Here is a 17,335-nt window from a genome sequence, read left to right on the forward strand (position 1 = left end):
ACACATATGTCTATATAAAAACGTGTATATATTTTTCCTAGACAATAGAAACACAAATATGCCTTTCCTTTATGGTTTCATGGTTTCTTAGAAAATTTTCCCTGCCCCCAAATGATGTATATATATATATATATATATATATATATTTAAAGATTTTATTTATTTATTTGACAGAGAGAGACACAGCGAGAGAGGGAACACAAGCAGGGGGAGTGGGAGAAGGAGAAGCAGGCTTCCCGCCGAGCAGGGAGCCCGATGCGGGGCTCGATCCCAGGACCCTGGGACCGTGACCTGAGCCGAAGGCAGACGCTTAACGACTGAGCCACCCAGGCACCCCTAAATTATATATATATATTTTATAAATGCAGTTATTATACGTTTTTTATTGTTACCCTTTTAAAGTCTGTATTTCATTTCATACTCCACGATTTGATTTTTACACACGCATCTTGACACGTGGAGAATTGATTCTGGCATGAAGGAGCCAAGAGGGAATCCTCCTTTTTAGAAACTTTAAATCGCCATCCAGTTGTCGGCATAACGTTTCCTGGGTAAGCCGTGCTCTCTCCACCACATGCAGATGGCAGGTGCGCTCTGGACTCCAGAGAAATGCACCTCTCGAGGTCTTTTCTGCTGCAATACCAAACTATTTTTTAAAGTCCGGGCTTTATCACAGGAAAACCGAGTTGCCATGTGATGAGAAGTCTCTTTTCTCAGCATTCTGGAATCCCGGCTCTCACGCGGGCTCTCGCACATCAACCATTCGCCTCGCAGGGTCAGGCTGCGACGTGCGCTTTGGTGGGCTGATGCTGACCCATTCCCGAGGAATCTTACTCACCAGGCTCTTTCCTCCAAGGTCAGGGCATGACTCTGCCTTCGCTCACACCTCCCTCGCTCATGCTTCACGACTCCTCAAGTTTCCTCCTTACAAGTCTTGCCACGATAAATACCGATGACTCATTGACAACTATGTGGTTCGCAGATAAGACCCCGTAGATGTTCTCGTTCCTCCGTCCTGGAAATGAAGATTAAATGCACAACCACCAGCTTTCTAGCAAGACCTGACAGAACTCTCAATCCAATCTGTCGCGTCACGGAAACCGGTTTCCAAACCTCTCCATTCGTATCTCCTAGGAAATCATTTCTTGTGCTCTGAAGTCGGCTTCCTCATTACAAGAAAATGTATGAAACACTGAAAAATAAAAAGTATAAAGATTCTCAGAATCCACACACAACTTTTTGGCATTTTCCTATCAATTTTTTTTTTTTTTTTTTGGTTAGGTCATTTTGTTAGATGATGAAGATCAGAGTTTGTGATAACACTTGGATTACTGCCTATATTACTTAAAATGTAATCATAACACCCCCCCCTTTTTTTTTACTATTTACGATGAGTGCAGAGATTTCCGCACACGATCAAAAAAGTAGACACACCCCTCTATCTGGATGTTGAATGTATTTCTACGTTTTTCTCTATCATAAAAACTGCCTTGAATAATGGGTGTATTACTTTGCTAGGGTCACTGTAAGAGTATTCACAGGACACACATTTATTCTCTGATAGTCCTGGAGGCTGGGAGTCTGAGATCCAGGAGGGGCTGGAGGCTGGGAGTCTGAGGTCCTTGCGGGGCTGAGCCTGGGAGTCTGAGGTCCTTGCGGGGCTGAGGCTGGGATTGTGAGATCCAGGGGGGACTGGAGGCTGGGGGTCTGAGATCCAGGGGGGACTGGAGGCTGGGAGTCTGAGATCCAGGGGGGACTGAGGCTGGGAGTCTGAGATCCAGGCGGGGCTGAGGCTGGGAGTGTGAGATCCAGGGGGGACTGGAGGCTGGGGGTCTGAGATCCAGGGGGGACTGGAGGCTGGGAGTCTGAGATCCAGGGGGTGCTGAGGCTGGGAGTCTGAGATCCAGGCGGGGCTGAGGCTGGGAGTGTGAGATCCAGGGGGGACTGGAGGCTGGGAGTCTGAGATCCAGGGGGTGCTGAGGCTGGGAGTCTGAGATCCAGGCGGGGCTGAGGCTGGGAGTGTGAGATCCAGGTGGGGCTGAGGCTGGGAGTCTGAGATCCAGGGGGGACTGGAGGCTGGGAGTCTGAGATCCAGGGGGTGCTGAGGCTGGGAGTCTGAGATCCAGGGGGGACTGGAGGCTGGGAGTCTGAGATCCAGGTGGGGCTGGAGGCTGGGAGTCTGAGATCCAGGGGGGACTGGAGGCTGGGAGTCTGAGATCCAGGGGGGACTGGAGGCTGGGAGTCTGAGATCCAGGGGGTGCTGAGGCTGGGAGTCTGAGATCCAGGCGGGGCTGAGGCTGGGAGTGTGAGATCCAGGGGGGACTGGAGGCTGGGGGTCTGAGATCCAGGGGGGACTGGAGGCTGGGAGTCTGAGATCCAGGGGGGACTGGAGGCTGGGAGTCTGAGATCCAGGGGGGCTGAGGCTGGGAGTCTGAGATCCCGGCGGGGCTGAGGCTGGGAGTGTGAGATCCAGGGGGGACTGGAGGCTGGGAGTCTGAGATCCAGGGGGGCTGAGGCTGGGAGTCTGAGATCCAGGCGGGGCTGAGGCTGGGAGTGTGAGATCCAGGGGGGACTGGAGGCTGGGAGTCTGAGATCCAGGGGGGACTGGAGGCTGGGAGTCTGAGATCCAGGCGGGGCTGAGGCTGGGAGTCTGAGATCCAGGGGGGACTGGAGGCTGGGAGTCTGAGATCCAGGGGGTGCTGAGGCTGGGAGTCTGAGATCCAGGGGGGCTGAGGCTGGGAGTCTGAGATCCAGGGGGGGACTGGAGGCTGGGAGTCTGAGATCCAGGCGGGGCTGAGGCTGGGAGTCTGAGATCCAGGTGGGCTGGAGGCTGGGAGTCTGAGATCCAGGGGGGACTGGAGGCTGGGAGTCTGAGATCCAGGGGGTGCTGAGGCTGGGAGTCTGAGATCCAGGTGGGGCTGAGGCTGGGAGTCTGAGATCCAGGAGGGGCTGAGGCTGGGAGTCTGAGATCCAGATGGGTTTGGAGGTTGGGAGTCTGAGATCCAGGATGCTGGGAGTCTGAGATCCAGGAGAGGCCGAGGCTGGGAGTCTGAGATCCAAGTGGGGCCAAGGCTGGGAGTCTGAGATCCAAGTGGGGCTGGAGGCTGGGAGTCTGAGATCCAGGCGGGGCTGGAGGCTGGGAGTCTGAGATCCAGGCGGGGCTGAGGCTGGGAGTCTGAGATCCAGGCAGGCCTGAGGCTGGTTCCTCCTGAAGCCTCTCTCCTGGGCGTGTAGACCCTGTGTTCTTCCTGTGTCCTCACGTGGTCATCCCTCTGTGCAGATCTGTGTCCTCATCCCCTCTTCTTATAAGGACCCTAGCCTATGGGATCAGGATCCACCCTACTGACCTCATTTTACCTTAATCCCCTCTTTAAAGACCCCATATCCCAATACAGTCCCATTCCAAGGTCCTGGGGGTTTGGGCTTCAACTTGCAAATTTTGGGGGACACTATCCAGCCCCTAACCATGGCTAATCTTGATCACAAAGCCGTCGATATTCTCCAAAATTTAATTTTGAAAAATAAATTCACAGACATAAAGTGAGACCGAAATGTATGATCACTTCTAACACTGTAAGGCTTCCACTAATGGACATTACCACTAAATGTGTGTTAAGAATTCTCTGGTCTGCATGGAATAGCTCATCTTTCTTTCTTTCTTTCTTTCTTTTTTTTTTAAGATTTTATTTATTTATTTGAGTGAGAGAAAGAGAGATCACGAGCAGGGGGGAAGGGTAGAGGGAGAAGCAGACTCCCCGCTGAGCAGGGACCCTGATGTGGGACTCGATCCCAGGACCATGACCTGAGCCCAAGGCAGACGCCCAAATGACTGAGCCACCCAGGCGAGCCCGTAGCTCATCTTCCTAATGTTAGCTGGGTTAAAAAAAAAACAAAAAACAGTGGCCACTTTTGTTCTTTGATACATTTCTTTGTTACTTATTAGCAACATTTTTTCCTCCCTATGTGAATGACCCCCAGTATGCCTTTTTGGCAGGCGTTTATTAGTGCATTAATGCCCTTTTTGACCAGATATCAGTTTGGCTTTATGTACCATGCACACTGCCCATCAATGTATTTTAGTTTTGTTTATATTTCCGTAACTTTCTCACATTTTTGGGTAGTGGGATCTGTTCATCTATTTACCCCCGTGGTTCTATTTCTGACAAGTTTAGAACATCCCTCCACGACCACACGGGGATTTGAAAACCGGCCCCGGGATTTTCTTCTAGTTTTATTGTTTTGATTTTATCTCCCCTGGACACCTGATATTCCTGGAATTTATTTTTCCCTTCTTGCGACGTCTTCCCGGTATTTTTAAAGACAGTACAAGGTGAGTATCTAAGTAGCATTTAATCCCAAACAGATAACAGTTTGGTAACTAGTATATATCATTTACGATGGCTGGAGAAACACACAACTCGATTTGAGACAATTTTTCTCATGTTACTTTGTCAGACTCTTGAGTTACTTAAAAGCTTGAGAGGCTACCCCAGGAGCCAAAAGGAGTGGAAAAGCTTATCTGACCCCAGTGATAAGGTCAGGGCACTTGTTTGCATTTTGCAAAGCGTGATGCAACCGTGTGCATTCAATATCACAGCTTAGATTTCCCATAAACCTCTCCAGCATCTGAGAAGCACCACCTCTCGGGCATCTCTTGGATGAAGAGTAAACTCAGCAAAGTCTAATTATAGGCTCGTCCGACCCAGAAAATGCTACCCCCATCAATGCTTCCTATATGGTTTTCTTTGAAATCACTCAAGAAAAGCCTCCGAGTAAATAGGCATGTTTGGAAGCATTATTTTTAGAAGTCAGCGCTCCATGCACAAATAAGCATGTCCATCTGCCTCGGGATGTGTTCAGATTTTCAAAACTTTAACTTGGCGAGACAAGGGAGCCTCAGGGTTTTGCTTGATTTTAGTGATTGATGACTCATTGATCGTACTTCAGTCTGCAATTATTTGAGGACTCATGTTTCTACCCTGGCATGACTTAATTGTTCTGAGCCCATTTGGAATTTATGACCTCCCCACCCAGGGCGCTGTGTGTGGTGTCTCCGTGGTGAAAACTTCCTTTGCATCACCGGGCACGGCGTTTCGAGGGCAGCTTCACCTGGTTTGAACACGTGTTGGTTTTTTTTTTTTAATTGGGGTCTTTTTTTGGGGGGGAGATCAGGGCATTTCTAAAACAAGTGAGGTTGGAGCAGTTTGGAAACCGGATCCCATCTGCATGAAAATATGGCACCTGGTGCCCAGACACACTGCTGTGCATGGGGGTGACTCAGCGGGGCTCACGCTGGAGCAAGGCACGGACTCGTGTGGCTACACATATAATTATAAAATAAGTTTCATCACCTCCGATTACTCACGACTGGCCTGGCTCCATCCGCGAAGGCCCAACTGCCCAGCATTGTCACAGAACGTAGCCCACGAACTAGGTTACCATGAATTCCCTAACACATTAAACCCACGGGGCCGTCCCGTGACCAAGAAGAAATGAGAACCACAAGCCTGCAAAGCTGGGAACAGCGCGTGCTGCTCAATCTTGGAATCACTCCTAGCTAAGAAAATGTTCATCGGTGGTCAACGAAAACACCCAAGCCCCGATAACTGCCCTTGAAACAGCTCGTCTGAGAAACTGGGAGCAAATACACTGACCACGGAAAACCACCCTGTTCTATTTCTACTACACAGGGGGCACCCAGTAGGGAGCTTTGTCTGCATTATGGGGAGATCTAAGGAGTGAAGTCTGAAACCCTAATCCTGTAGCTAAACACCTACCAGAATTTTCTGCCTGCCTGCCTGCCTCCAAAGACCAAATCCTAAGTGGACAGATCTTCCGGCATCCAGTGATTAAAAAAAAAACTCCCATCCCTGGCTGAGTCCAGATTCAATGCATTGCTCCATTGTTTGAAGGATCGCTTTCCAGAAGCCCTGGGAAGGCCTCTTCTAACAAAGTATGGAAACCCACCATGTATATTTCCAAAGTATGTTTTTATCTCACTGAGGGACAATACACAGGGATATATTTAACTCAAAATATATAGGGGTGCCCGGGGGGCTCAGCCCGTAAAGTGTCTGCCTTCGGCTCAGGTCACGATCTCAGGGTCTTTTTTTTTTTTTTTTTTAAAGGATTTTATTTATTTATTTGAGAGAGAGAGAATGAGAGACAGAAAGCACGAGAGGGAAGAGGGTCAGAGGGAGAAGCAGACTCCCCACTGAGCAGGGAGCCCGATGCGGGACTCGATCCCGGGACTCCAGGATCATGACCTGAGCCGAAGGCAGTCGCTTAACCAACTGAGCCACCCAGGTGCCCCATGATCTCAGGGTCTTGAGATCGAGCCCCGTGTGGGGCTCCCTGGTCAGCGGGGATCCTGCTTCTCCCCCTGCTTGTGCTCTCTCTTTCATAAATAAAGAAACTCTTTAAAATATATATACTTATATTTTTTCATATATAAACATATGCTTATAAATATAAATTGTAATGTCCGCAAAGGCAGCTGAACATGTCTTTTAGAATATATATATTAGAATTTATAATAAAATATATTAGAATATACATTAGAGAATGTTAGAATATACTATATATGTCTAATAATAATATATATATATAAGTTGTAAAGTCTGAAGGCAGCCGAACACGTCTTTTAGGATATACATGTTACAACTTATAATAGAATATATTAAAATATATAATAAAATATATTAGAATATATTATGTTACAACATAATATATAATCTACATATCATTTTATGTATATATAAGTTGTAAAGTCTGTGAAAGCACTCTTTTAGAATATAGATAATAAAATATTTTAGAAGACGTATTCTAGAATACAGTAGAATATAATGTATATAATATATAATATGTATACATTGTAAAGCCTGTGAAGGTAACAGTATACTTTTTAATTTTAACTCAGTATCTATATACTCACATATACACACACATACATATATGTGCACCTACATTTGTATATGTTTGTATGTATATTTGTACGTATGCATATATATGTGCTTGTATAATATATACACACATATGCATGCATATACACAAAATACATATGTATTCGAAATGAAGAATTCGTATACCGGGATTGTTGTGCGTTGTTTCGCGAGTCACAGGCTGTGGTTTCTGAAGAATTTTTATGATCCTTCCAGATGAAAGCTGCTTTGCACAGCAAGGTGTTGCAAAACCTGCCCGGGATATTTATAGGAAGAGGTAGGTATGTGGTCAGTCTCAGGGGCCGGAGAGGAAGGAGTCGCATCAACTCTGCAACCCAGAGTTTAATTCTGAAAGTTTGTCCCTAACCCTTTTCTGCCTGGGTGCCCCCGGAAGGAAAAAGCATGTCCCTAATTGACCTAGCCTTGACCACTAACCTTAGCTACCTAAGAGCATCAGAGTGGCAAGGGAGACGGGGACGTGCCCCCGAGGACAGCCCTGGGTCCCCCCAATCGCTCAGGAGGGCCTCGTGGCCCGAGCGCCTCCCTGTTCCAATCCGGTGCACGCGGCCTGCTCAGGGCACGCATTTTTTGCATTCCAGCTCAAGATTTGGCAACAAGCAAAGACAGCCAGGGGCCAGAAAGCCGCACCCCGAGCCCGCATCTGATTTCCTGTGGCCCCCTCCCAGTTGGCCAAGCCAGGCAGACGGGGCCTGGGGTCTGTAAAAATACGGCCCCCTCCCCGAATCCAGGACACCCCCCGCCCAAGGGCGGAATGGCCGAGATGCCTCCAAACGAGGTGGGAGGCGGTATGTCCTCTCTTTGGAAGCTCAAAGTGTGGTCCGCGACGCCGCAGCTGGGAACAGCCCGTCCCGGCCCCGCGTTTTAGCCGGATGCCCGGGGACAGGGTGGCCAGATAAAAGAGAGCATGTCCAGTTACATTCCAGTTTCAGATACGCACTAGTCATCTCTTGTGTACAAAAGTATATCCAAATACGGCCTGGGACCTACCCTGCGGGAGTTGGGGTGGGGGTGGGACTCTCCTTGGGTATCTGAAATTCAAATGGATCTGGGGCGCCCTGCATTTCTTTTCCAAAATTGTGCCAGGTGTGTTTAAAACAGCGACCCATCCAGGGGCACGCGTGGCGTTTTGTTTTTTTTTTTTGGGGGGGGTTCTCTCTCTTAAACCTGTGTCTCCTTGTTTTTGTTTAAAAGATGGTTCTTTGGAAATAGTCATGGATTCGCAGGAAGGTGCCCAGAAACTGGAGGGAAGGGGGAGCCCGGCGCACTCGCGCGCCCGCCCCGCCGCCCCTGCTCCCTTAGCAAGCATTTTGCATCACCATGGTCCCCCCGAGGAACCAGGAAGCTGACACGGGCCGGGTTTTTATTCGCTAGACCCGGCGGCCGCCCTCGGGGACGGGCCGGCACCGAGCAGCAGCCTGCGGAGCGTCCCACCAGCCTTCAGCTGCGGTTCAGTTTGATTTTTTAACTTTTGTGGGAGCCACGCCCTCCCCGTGCGCAGCGCGCCCCGCCTCCCACCCTTCCGGGCTGGGGCGCAAGGAGCGCGGTGGCCTGCCCGCACGGCCCCCGGGGGAGCTGGGCTGGGCTGGGCTGGGCTGGGGACCCCACCCCCGGGGCGCCCCCGGCGGGGCACGGGGCGCGGCCACCTCCCCCACGCCAACCCGCCCCCGCGCGCCGGCCTCTCGGATCCGGGCCCAGGGCGCGGCGGGGGCGGGGCGCGGGGGCCCCAGCGACACCCTGGTCGGCGGGCCGAGCCCGGGCGGGCGCCGGGGCGGGCTGGAGAGCGCGGGGCCCCGCCCAGGCCGCTTCCGCCCGGCCCCCCAGCAGCGCGCACGCAGCGCGGGCGCGGGAGGCGGCGGGCACGGGCCACGAGGAATGAACAGGGAGCCGGGCGCCCGCGGCCGGGACCCCGCCTCGCCGCCGCCAGCCCGGGCCGCGCCCCCCGCCCCGGCCGCGCCGCCGCCCCCGCCGCCCCCGCCGCCGCCGCCCGGGCCCCCGGGCCCGCCCCCCGAGGCCGCCGGCTACTCCCACCGGCTGCTACTGCTACTGCTGCAGTGAGCGCCGCCCCGCGCCCCGCCATTGTCCCCGCCGCTCCGCCAGTCGCGCCGGGCCGCGGACCGGGAGGCGGGCAACGCGCATGGCTGGGCGTCGCTGATGCCGCCGCCGCGCCGCCCTCCGAGGCTGCGTCCCGGGAAGCCCGGACCTCCGCGCTCCCCGGCCCGGCCCGGCGCCCCGGACTGGAGCGCGCCCCCATGGAGGCGCCCGGGCTGGCCAAGGCGGCCAAGGCGGCCGCGACGGACCCCGAAGCTCAGGAGGGCCGTGGGGAGACCCCCGACGGGGCGCCCGCGCTCTGCCCCAGCCCCGAGGCGCCGTCGCCCGAGCCGCCAGCCTACCGCCTGCAGGACTTCGACACGCTGGCCACCGTGGGTGAGTAGGGCGCGCGGGCATCCGGCCCGCAGGGTCCCTCGGCGCCGCCCGGGACGCTGGCGTCAGACAAAGGGCCGCTGTGCGGTCGCCCGGCTGCCTCCCTGAGCCGCCCTGCCCGGTCCCGTCTGCTCAGGGCGTCCGCGCGGGCTGGCCGTGCGCCCCTGGACGCCCGGGCGCTCCCAGAGTTGGAAGGGTGGCCCCCCCCCAAGCTCCCGCGAGCCTCCCCAAGTGCCCGCGCTCAGTCCCGCGCCCCAGGAGTCTCCTTATTTAGAACTCTCCTCCCCCCCCGTCAGTCCCCCCGGTGTCTGTGCCACCGGACGTCACAAAACTTCCTGGGGGTCACCTCATACGAGGGACCTGGCCCGCCCTCCCAGCCAGGGGCCCCTAGGGACAGAAGCGGCGGCCCAGAGGCACCTGCGGAACTCTGTCTGGCCAGCCTCCCTCTGCCCAGCGGCACGATGCTCCCGCGTAGACTTTAGACCTCACCAGGGGCTTGGAGGGGACAGGTATCCTGGGGCGCAACGGGGGCGGGAGTGGGGGGGGGGGACAGATGAATTACCCTTGCCCGACACCGCGCGAGCTTTTCATCTCGTGCATCTGAGTCGGCACTGTTGATCAGACACGGATTTGCTTTTGTCCTCTCCCGTTTGAGTGTGGTCGCAGTTGGGCGTCTAGAAATAGTTTCCAGTCTCCCCCCGCCCGCCCCATCACGCCTGAATCCTGAAAGGCGCTGGGATATTAGGGGGCCGCCCTGACTGGGCTAGAAAATCCCCACCGCAGGTCGGAGCGGGGTTCGAGTGCTCCGTGCGACCCGCTGTGGCTTCTTAGCAACTCTTTGTTGCTCCCAGGGCGCGTCGGACACGGGTTGCTTTTCGGAGAGATAAATGGGGCCGGGGGACAAGCCACATGTCACCGAGAGGCTGTGGTGTTGAGGGACTTTTCCTGGGTCCCCTGCCCCTCTTCTGGGAAGGAGGAAGCTGGGAAGGGAATCAGGAAGCGGGGGCTCAGGGTCACGCATAGGATTGAATCAGACCGACAGGCACAGCCAGATTGGCATTGTAACCAACCGTCAGCAGAGAGGGACACTTCTCTTTTCGGTTCCTGGTCTCCCTGTGCTTGGGAGGGACGGGTCTTCAGGGAACCTGATGCGGGAAGGAAGGCGTAGCGGGCACCTTCTCTACCTCTGTGTGCATTTCTCTCTCTCCCTGTCAACCTCCTCCTCTCCCTTCTGTCTGTCTATGTGTCCCTCTCTCCTTCCCTCCCCCTGGGAAGCTGGGGCTGACGGAAAAGCAGGCAGTGTTTTGCAGGGCTGCAAGGTGGGACAGAAACCCAGCCCGTGCGGCGACACCGGGAGTAGATGGAGACGCGAGTGAACAATGGAAAGTTGGTAGAGGACCCGCCGTGCCTTGGCACGCAGCACCGCCAATTGTATTTCTTTTGGGCACACACATGGGTCTATTGTCAAACGTGCCAGGGCTGGAGGCCAGGGTGGCCAGCAGGGTGTGGGCAGGCTGGTGGGCTGTCGCCGTGACCTATTCTGGTGCCTGCAGTCACGTGGGGCCCTGTGGGCGCTACCAAGTGGGCATGGGGTGGCCAGCCACTCATCTTGTCCTTAAAAATAGAATGCCACCGCCTCTGGGGACTGAGAGGGGCGTGCAGGGGAGGGCGACTTCTTCCACTGGTCTTTGCCTCTTGATGAAGAGGATGCTTGTTCTCCAAGGATAACTTCCTGTGGGCTGTTACGGGAGAGCCAGACTGTGGATGTTCACCTTGTTGCAAGAGCAGGGTGTAGAGGTGTGTGTGTGTGTGTGTGTGTGAGAGAGACACACACACACACACACACACACACACACACACACACACCCAGGTGTGTATGCAAGAGACGGAGACTAAGCCTTAAGGAACCCCCAGCCTTCCCCAAGCCGTCCCAATCCTGTGTCTGAGCCACAGTGCCCACCAGCTGGAGGTCACTTCCTAAGGTGCAGTGGGTCCCAGAGAGGGACCAGGCTGAGCTCTGCCCCTGCAGTTAGAACCCGGCCTCCTCGCTGTCCCCCGTGCCGGCCAGGCACCCGTGGGTCCCGCGTGGTCCAGGGCGCCTGTATGCACTTCTCCAGCCGAGCAATGCGGCTCTCCTTGACGGGAATCCAACCCACACGCGGAGCAAACCCACAACATGCAAACACCCTGAACCTCTCTCGGCTTTTCTTTAGCAGCACCTGCGTCTTGGAACCTTCTATCTCCAGGAGGAGTGAGGGTGGAAGGACGCCGCTGGGCTCCGTCCTTGCTGCACGCAGTCCTACCCGTGTGTTTTGCTGTTTCCCTCACCCACTGGTGCGCTTTTGTGGTTTTCATTCCGCACTTCTGCCTGTGAGCTGGGCACGGAGGGGAGGCTCCCGAGGGGCAGACATGCTGAGTCACAGTCGCAGACCCACGGTTTGTGGTGATGTGGGCATTTCAGCACAGGTAGGACGGAGCCGGTGAAGACCCCTGGGCTTCTGCCCGATTTAGCCACGCCCGCAGTGGCTCTTAGACAGCCCACCTGTCGGGGAGGGACCCTCCGCTCAAGACCCAGCTGCAAAGGGACGGCCGAGTCCCCGGGGTGGCCCCTGGAGATAGAAGGAGGAGGAAAGTTGCATACTGGGCGTCTGTGAGCATTCTAGATCAACCGATTGCCCAGAAATCCGGATAGTTAGGAAGAAATCTCAGCTTAGTGTTGCTGCAAAATCTTTCAGAGCAGGGAAGCCACACCGGGGCGTGTCTGGGCTGAACTGTGATTTCCTAGCTTGAGAAACACAGGCTCGGAGCAACCGGACGGCTCCCCGGACAGGAAATGGTGTGCAAGCCCGTTCTCCGCACTTCTGGTCCACACGACCACGCTTGGTTTATTCCCGTGATGACGGACAACGTGCTGCTAAAACAAAATAATAGGTTTTGAGATAATTATAGACTCCCGGGCCATTCCAGAATCCGTGCCCAGCGTCCTGTGCACCCTTCACGGAGCTTCCCTCTGAGGCGACATCCTTGGTGACAGTGTCAGAACCAGGACGTCGGTGTCGGTACCATCCTGCCGAGAGGTCACAGACCATGTTCGGTGCCCCTTGGTTTTTGCAGGCTCTGCTCTGAGTGTGTGGGGGGGGCTAGAGCTGCCGTTCTGTGCAGTTTTATCTTGTGCCGTTATTTGGCAGCCAACACCCCCAAATCGAGGACAGAACTAATTCCCTCAACACACTGGTGGCTTCTGCCTCTCACCTGTTATTTACTATTGCACAGAATGCGTTGGGCAAGTTGCATTTCCCTTAAGACCCACGACACCTTCCTTCACAAATGACTAATTATAGACGGTGCTCTCTCAGGTGCTCGGAATCGGTTTCCTCCACGGTGATAGGGTTTTGTCCTGTGCTGTCCCCCGCCAAATTGGCCGTGGGTTCGCTCCGTCTGACCTGGGCTCTTATTTGCCCCCAGATATCACAGCAGCACACCTCCAGAAGGAGTGGACTTGGGAACCAGTGTGGTTTTGCCGGGCACATCAATGAGCGGTCGGTCATCCCGGCGGTGTTGACATAAGCCATTATAAGGAAGTGCTTGTTGCTTAACAATACACAGAAAATTGAGATTATCCTTTGATCCTGTCTGTCCGTCAGGGGCGCGCGCGGCAGGGTAACTTGCGAACGCACGCGAGCGGTGGTTTCCATTTGACAGCATTACGGGAACTTCAAAAATGAGATGACATATTAGAAAAGAGGGTCTTCCCAAGGACAGAAGTCCTACACGTTGTTCCCCTCCATTTTAAAAAAATTCAGATAAAATTCACCTAGCATAAAACGGACCCTTTTTCAGTGAGCCATCCGTCTGAGTTTCGTACGTTCAAAAAGTTGCATGACCAGCCCCTCCATCTACTTCCGAAACATTCTTGTCATGTCCCCAGAGGAGACCCAGTCCCCATGAGATGTCACTCCTTGACCCCTTCCCCCCCAGCGTCCGGTGACCAGGAATATGCTGTCTCCATGGACTTACCGGTTCTGTGTGCTTCGTTCTACGAGTACTTCTTCCTTCTCCCTTGCCATCTTCAAGGGCGTGAGGGTCCAGTGGGAAGAGAAAAGAGAACATGGGGAGATGCAGAGCCCAAATTTCCCCCATCAAGATGTAAGGGAAAAACTCACCCAAAAGATCAGATGGACAAACCGGGAATAAAAAAATGTGCAGCGGGAATGATGAGCAAACACATGTGCACAACTACTGTCCTGGGGTGAGTAGAGCCCCCCCCCCCGAATTCATGTCCTCCCTCTCAGAACTCATATGGGACCTTACTCAGAAGTAGGCTCCTTGCAGTTGCAATTAGTTAAGGATTGAGATGAAGTCCGTTGTACTAGGGTGGCCCTAAATCCAATGACAGGTGTCCTTGTAAGAGACAGAAGAGGAGACATAGATACAGAAGAGAAGCCACGTGAGGACAGAGGCAGAGACGCGGACTGCAGAAGCCCAGGGATGCCTGGAGCCCCAGAAGCTGGAAGAGGCAGGAAGGACCCTCCCCTGGAGCCTCTGGAGGGAGCATAGCCCTGCCCCGCCTGGATCTCAGCCGCCCTGCCCTGCCTGGATCTCAGATTTCTGTCTCCAGAGCTGGGAGGAAGGCATGAATTCTTGTTGTTTTAAGCCACCATGTGGTGGCAGCCCTGAACCACCTAATTAGAAAACTAATACACCTGCCAGAGAGGATTGCAGAGCTGATGTCTAGGCTGCTTTAGACCATCGTGCCTTAGGTCCACGAATTGGTTTCCCCAAATCCTTGGAGGTGCACAACATCCAACTACAAGTTGGATGATGCTTTCCATGGGCGGCCTAATCCTAGAGATAGCGTGTGGATGTGGTTAACACAGGAGATCCATGTGTTTATTTTCGAAGACAGGGCATCCGGAACTCACTGCTTGAGGATGGTCATCCCCAGAGCTAGATGGAATAGAGCCAGGAACTTCTCTTCTTCTGCCTCTACTTCTCCATTGCAACCATGCCCTTCCCCCCAGAAAGCAGCCAGGTGAGGCTTGCACATGCTGTCTACTTCATCTCATCACTCCCTTTTGCAAATGCACGGCTCTCCCGCATTGCCAGACCAAGGGGGCGCCATCTTGAATCAGTTTTGACCTTGGGCTGCCGTAACAAAATACCATCAACCAGGTGGCTCATAACACAACTTTATTTTTCAGAGCTCTGGAGGCCAGAAGTCTGAGGTCAGGATGGCAGAGCATGAATGGGTTCTGGTGAGCGCTCTCCCTGCTTATACGTGGCCACCACCTTGCGCTGTGTGCTCGTATGGTGGGAAGGGAGATAGGAGAAGCAAGCTTCCTGGTGTCTACTATAAGGGAACTAAGTTCATCATAAGGGACCCCATTCTCATGGCCTCATCTAATCTTAATTACGTCCCAAAGACCCGCTTGCACGTGTAAATAATATTATATTGGGAGTTAGTGCTTCATTGTATGAAACCGGGGAGGGGGGCGGTGGCACAAACGTTCAGTCCACAATACTCGGTTTTACTCCTCGTTTTGTGTTGTCCTGACTTCCTTCTCCTGATCTCCTATCTTTGGGGTGCAGGTGGCTGCCCCAGCAGCAGACTTCCCTCGTCTCATCCTGGAATCCGCAGGGGAGGACGCCTCACTCCCCGTGTCTGTCTGGGACAACCCTCCTTGTCCCTGCTTGCGTCACCCCCGTGGGTGGGGGCATGGCACCATGATGGTGGTCTCAGATCTGCTTCCTGGGTGAGTTCCTCCTCAGCTGGGGACAACCCGGGAGGCTGCCTTTGTCACTGGGAGACACGAACACGTCCTGGGTGCCAGCAAGCGTTGCCGCTTGGGTTCACAGATGATGACGATTCTGACCGCAGTGTTCTTTCTGAGAGATTAACATGTTATGATTTCTCTGAAAACCACTTTCAGTCTCTGGGAGGGACACTGTGGGGCTCTCTCTGTATTTCCCCCAAGGTTTTTTTTCAGATGACCACAATGTCATGACCTTCACCACCCTTGGGAGACTCATCTTTTATTTTTTTTTTTTAAGATTTTATTTGACAGAGACACAGCAAGAGAGGGAACACAAGCAGGGGGAGTGAGAGAGGGAGAAGCAGGCTTCCCGCTGAGCAGGGAGCCCGATGTGGGGCTCGATCCCAGGACCCCAGGACCATGACCTGAGCCAAAGGCAGATGCTCAACGACTGAGCCACCCAGGCACCCCTCATTTTTTTCTTTGGAGCTCTATACCTGCTGTTTCTTGGTGGGAAGGGGAGTAAAGTACTGGATAACCAAGGTTGGCGGCGTCGTGATTGAAGATGGGGTGGGGGCCAGGCAGAGTACTGTCCTCTCCCTTGATCTCACAAGGATGTGCACGAGGGGAGCTGGCTGCTGGCGTTTGGGGGTTTCTGCCCCCCTTCTCGGCACCATCCGCTAACTGTTGGCAGCACGGCAGTCCCCTGCCCTGTGTCGTCGTCCTCCCCCGTGGTGCTCGTGTCATGCAATGGGGCAGCAGGGTGGGGGCGGAGACGTCTCCGGGGCTGTTTGCTAGCTGGTGTCTTCTGGCAGGGGTCGTCCCTTTCCCCAGGATCACATGGCTTGCCATGACACCTCAGTGCCTCGCTGCAGAGCTAATGGGTTGTATTGTGATGTTCGGCGTGGCCCCTGTGCCATAGAGCGTGGCTGCCTGTAATGCCATCATCCATTCATTTATTCACTCATACATGGGCCGGTTGGCGTGTCCCCGCTGGGCCGGGACCTTCCCGGAAAGCCTGAAAGTCCCCCGTGTTGGGAAATCCCTAGGCCCAGGCACCTCAGGACGGTAGTTGTCCCTGCTCACACTGGATATTGGGGAGCAGCTACTGAACGCCAGCCTGCTCTCTGGACGTGGCAGGTCATGGGGAACTCAACATAGGGGTCCCTGCTTTTTGAGTTTACGTTAGGCTGAGAGAGGTGGATGGTGGGTACGGGGTGTGACACATGCATTTGGTGGTTGCTTCGAAGGCCGTCGGAAGTCTGGGGGAGCACGGAGCAGCGCCGTGGGGATTGGAGCAATAGCTATCCGAGAAGGGGTCAGGGCACGCTGCCATGTGCAGGAGGTTACGGGTTCTGCCCTTCCCAGAAGGAGAGGTTTGGTCAAATCTTGGAAGATGAGGAGGGGGCTAGCCGTGGGGACACCTTAGGAAGACTGTGGGCACAGTGGCTGCTTCTCAGCTTTGAGCGGCAGCAGTTATCCCCTGCAGGGCATGTGTGAACACAGATGGCCGGCCCACCCTACAGACTGACACCCCAAGATGGAGAGGCGCCTGAGACTCTGCATTTCTAACCAGCCCCCATGTTGCTCCTATTCTGCAATGTGCTTTGGAGCTATGGGGTGACCTCAGAGCCCACCGGGCATGTGCTAGAAGCTCTCAGAAGGTTACTGTGGCTGGTGTGGGACGGAGCAAGCAGAGATGTGAAGATGCAGAGCTTCCCTGCAGGGCTTGTGATGTGTGTGTCCTCAGGTCGGCTTTCCTGGATGCGTGGGCAAGGAGAAAGGTGGGCAGGGGGAGGGTATGTTCTGTGGTGTCTCTTCTTACAAGGACACGTAGAGGTGGTCTGTAGGATGAGGGCCCCACCCTGATGACCTCATTTCACCTTTATTCCTTCCTTGGAGGTTCATCTCCCTTCCAAATACAGTCACACGGGGATTTAGGCCTTCAAGGCATGATTTTTTGGGGGGGAGGTGCAGACAGACACAGACATTCAATCTGTAACAGTGACTTAGAGAACAGTCATGTATAACTCCCAGGTTTTTGGGTTAAATAATCAGAAAACTGGCACTGCCATCAGGCAACATAAGGAGGGCTCTGGATGGAGCAGTGTTTGGGAGAGAAGATCCCCACATCATCACCGTCACCTTTATCCATGTCTCTCCCTCCCACCTGCCCATATTCTACCTCCTCCACCATAT

General features: G+C 54.2%; 1 protein-coding gene and 2 long non-coding RNA genes across 3 annotated transcripts in view; 2 read left to right on the forward strand and 1 right to left on the reverse strand.

Moving 5' to 3' along the window:
• Positions 1 to 376: 376 nt before the first annotated feature.
• LOC118539333 (uncharacterized) lies at positions 377 to 9,755 on the reverse strand. The gene is made up of 3 exons (XR_004919122.2): positions 9,353 to 9,755; positions 7,089 to 7,193; positions 377 to 1,192 (listed from the first exon to the last, which is right to left on the reverse strand). It is a non-coding gene; the product is annotated as an uncharacterized LOC118539333 (long non-coding RNA).
• Positions 8,982 to 17,335, forward strand: part of PRKX (protein kinase cAMP-dependent X-linked catalytic subunit) — a 78,312-nt gene continuing 69,958 nt past the window's right edge. Inside the window, exon 1 of the mRNA XM_036097816.2 lies at positions 8,982 to 9,386. Coding sequence (XP_035953709.2) covers positions 9,212 to 9,386 — 175 coding nt within the window. The 5' untranslated portion in view covers positions 8,982 to 9,211. The remainder of the gene's footprint in view (positions 9,387 to 17,335) is intronic.
• Positions 14,477 to 15,678, forward strand: LOC144380484 (uncharacterized). Its single transcript, XR_013444646.1, has 2 exons — positions 14,477 to 14,638; positions 14,973 to 15,678. It is a non-coding gene; the product is annotated as an uncharacterized LOC144380484 (long non-coding RNA).

This window comes from Halichoerus grypus, chromosome X, assembly GCF_964656455.1.
Source record: "Halichoerus grypus chromosome X, mHalGry1.hap1.1, whole genome shotgun sequence".
NCBI lineage: Eukaryota > Metazoa > Chordata > Mammalia > Carnivora > Phocidae > Halichoerus > Halichoerus grypus.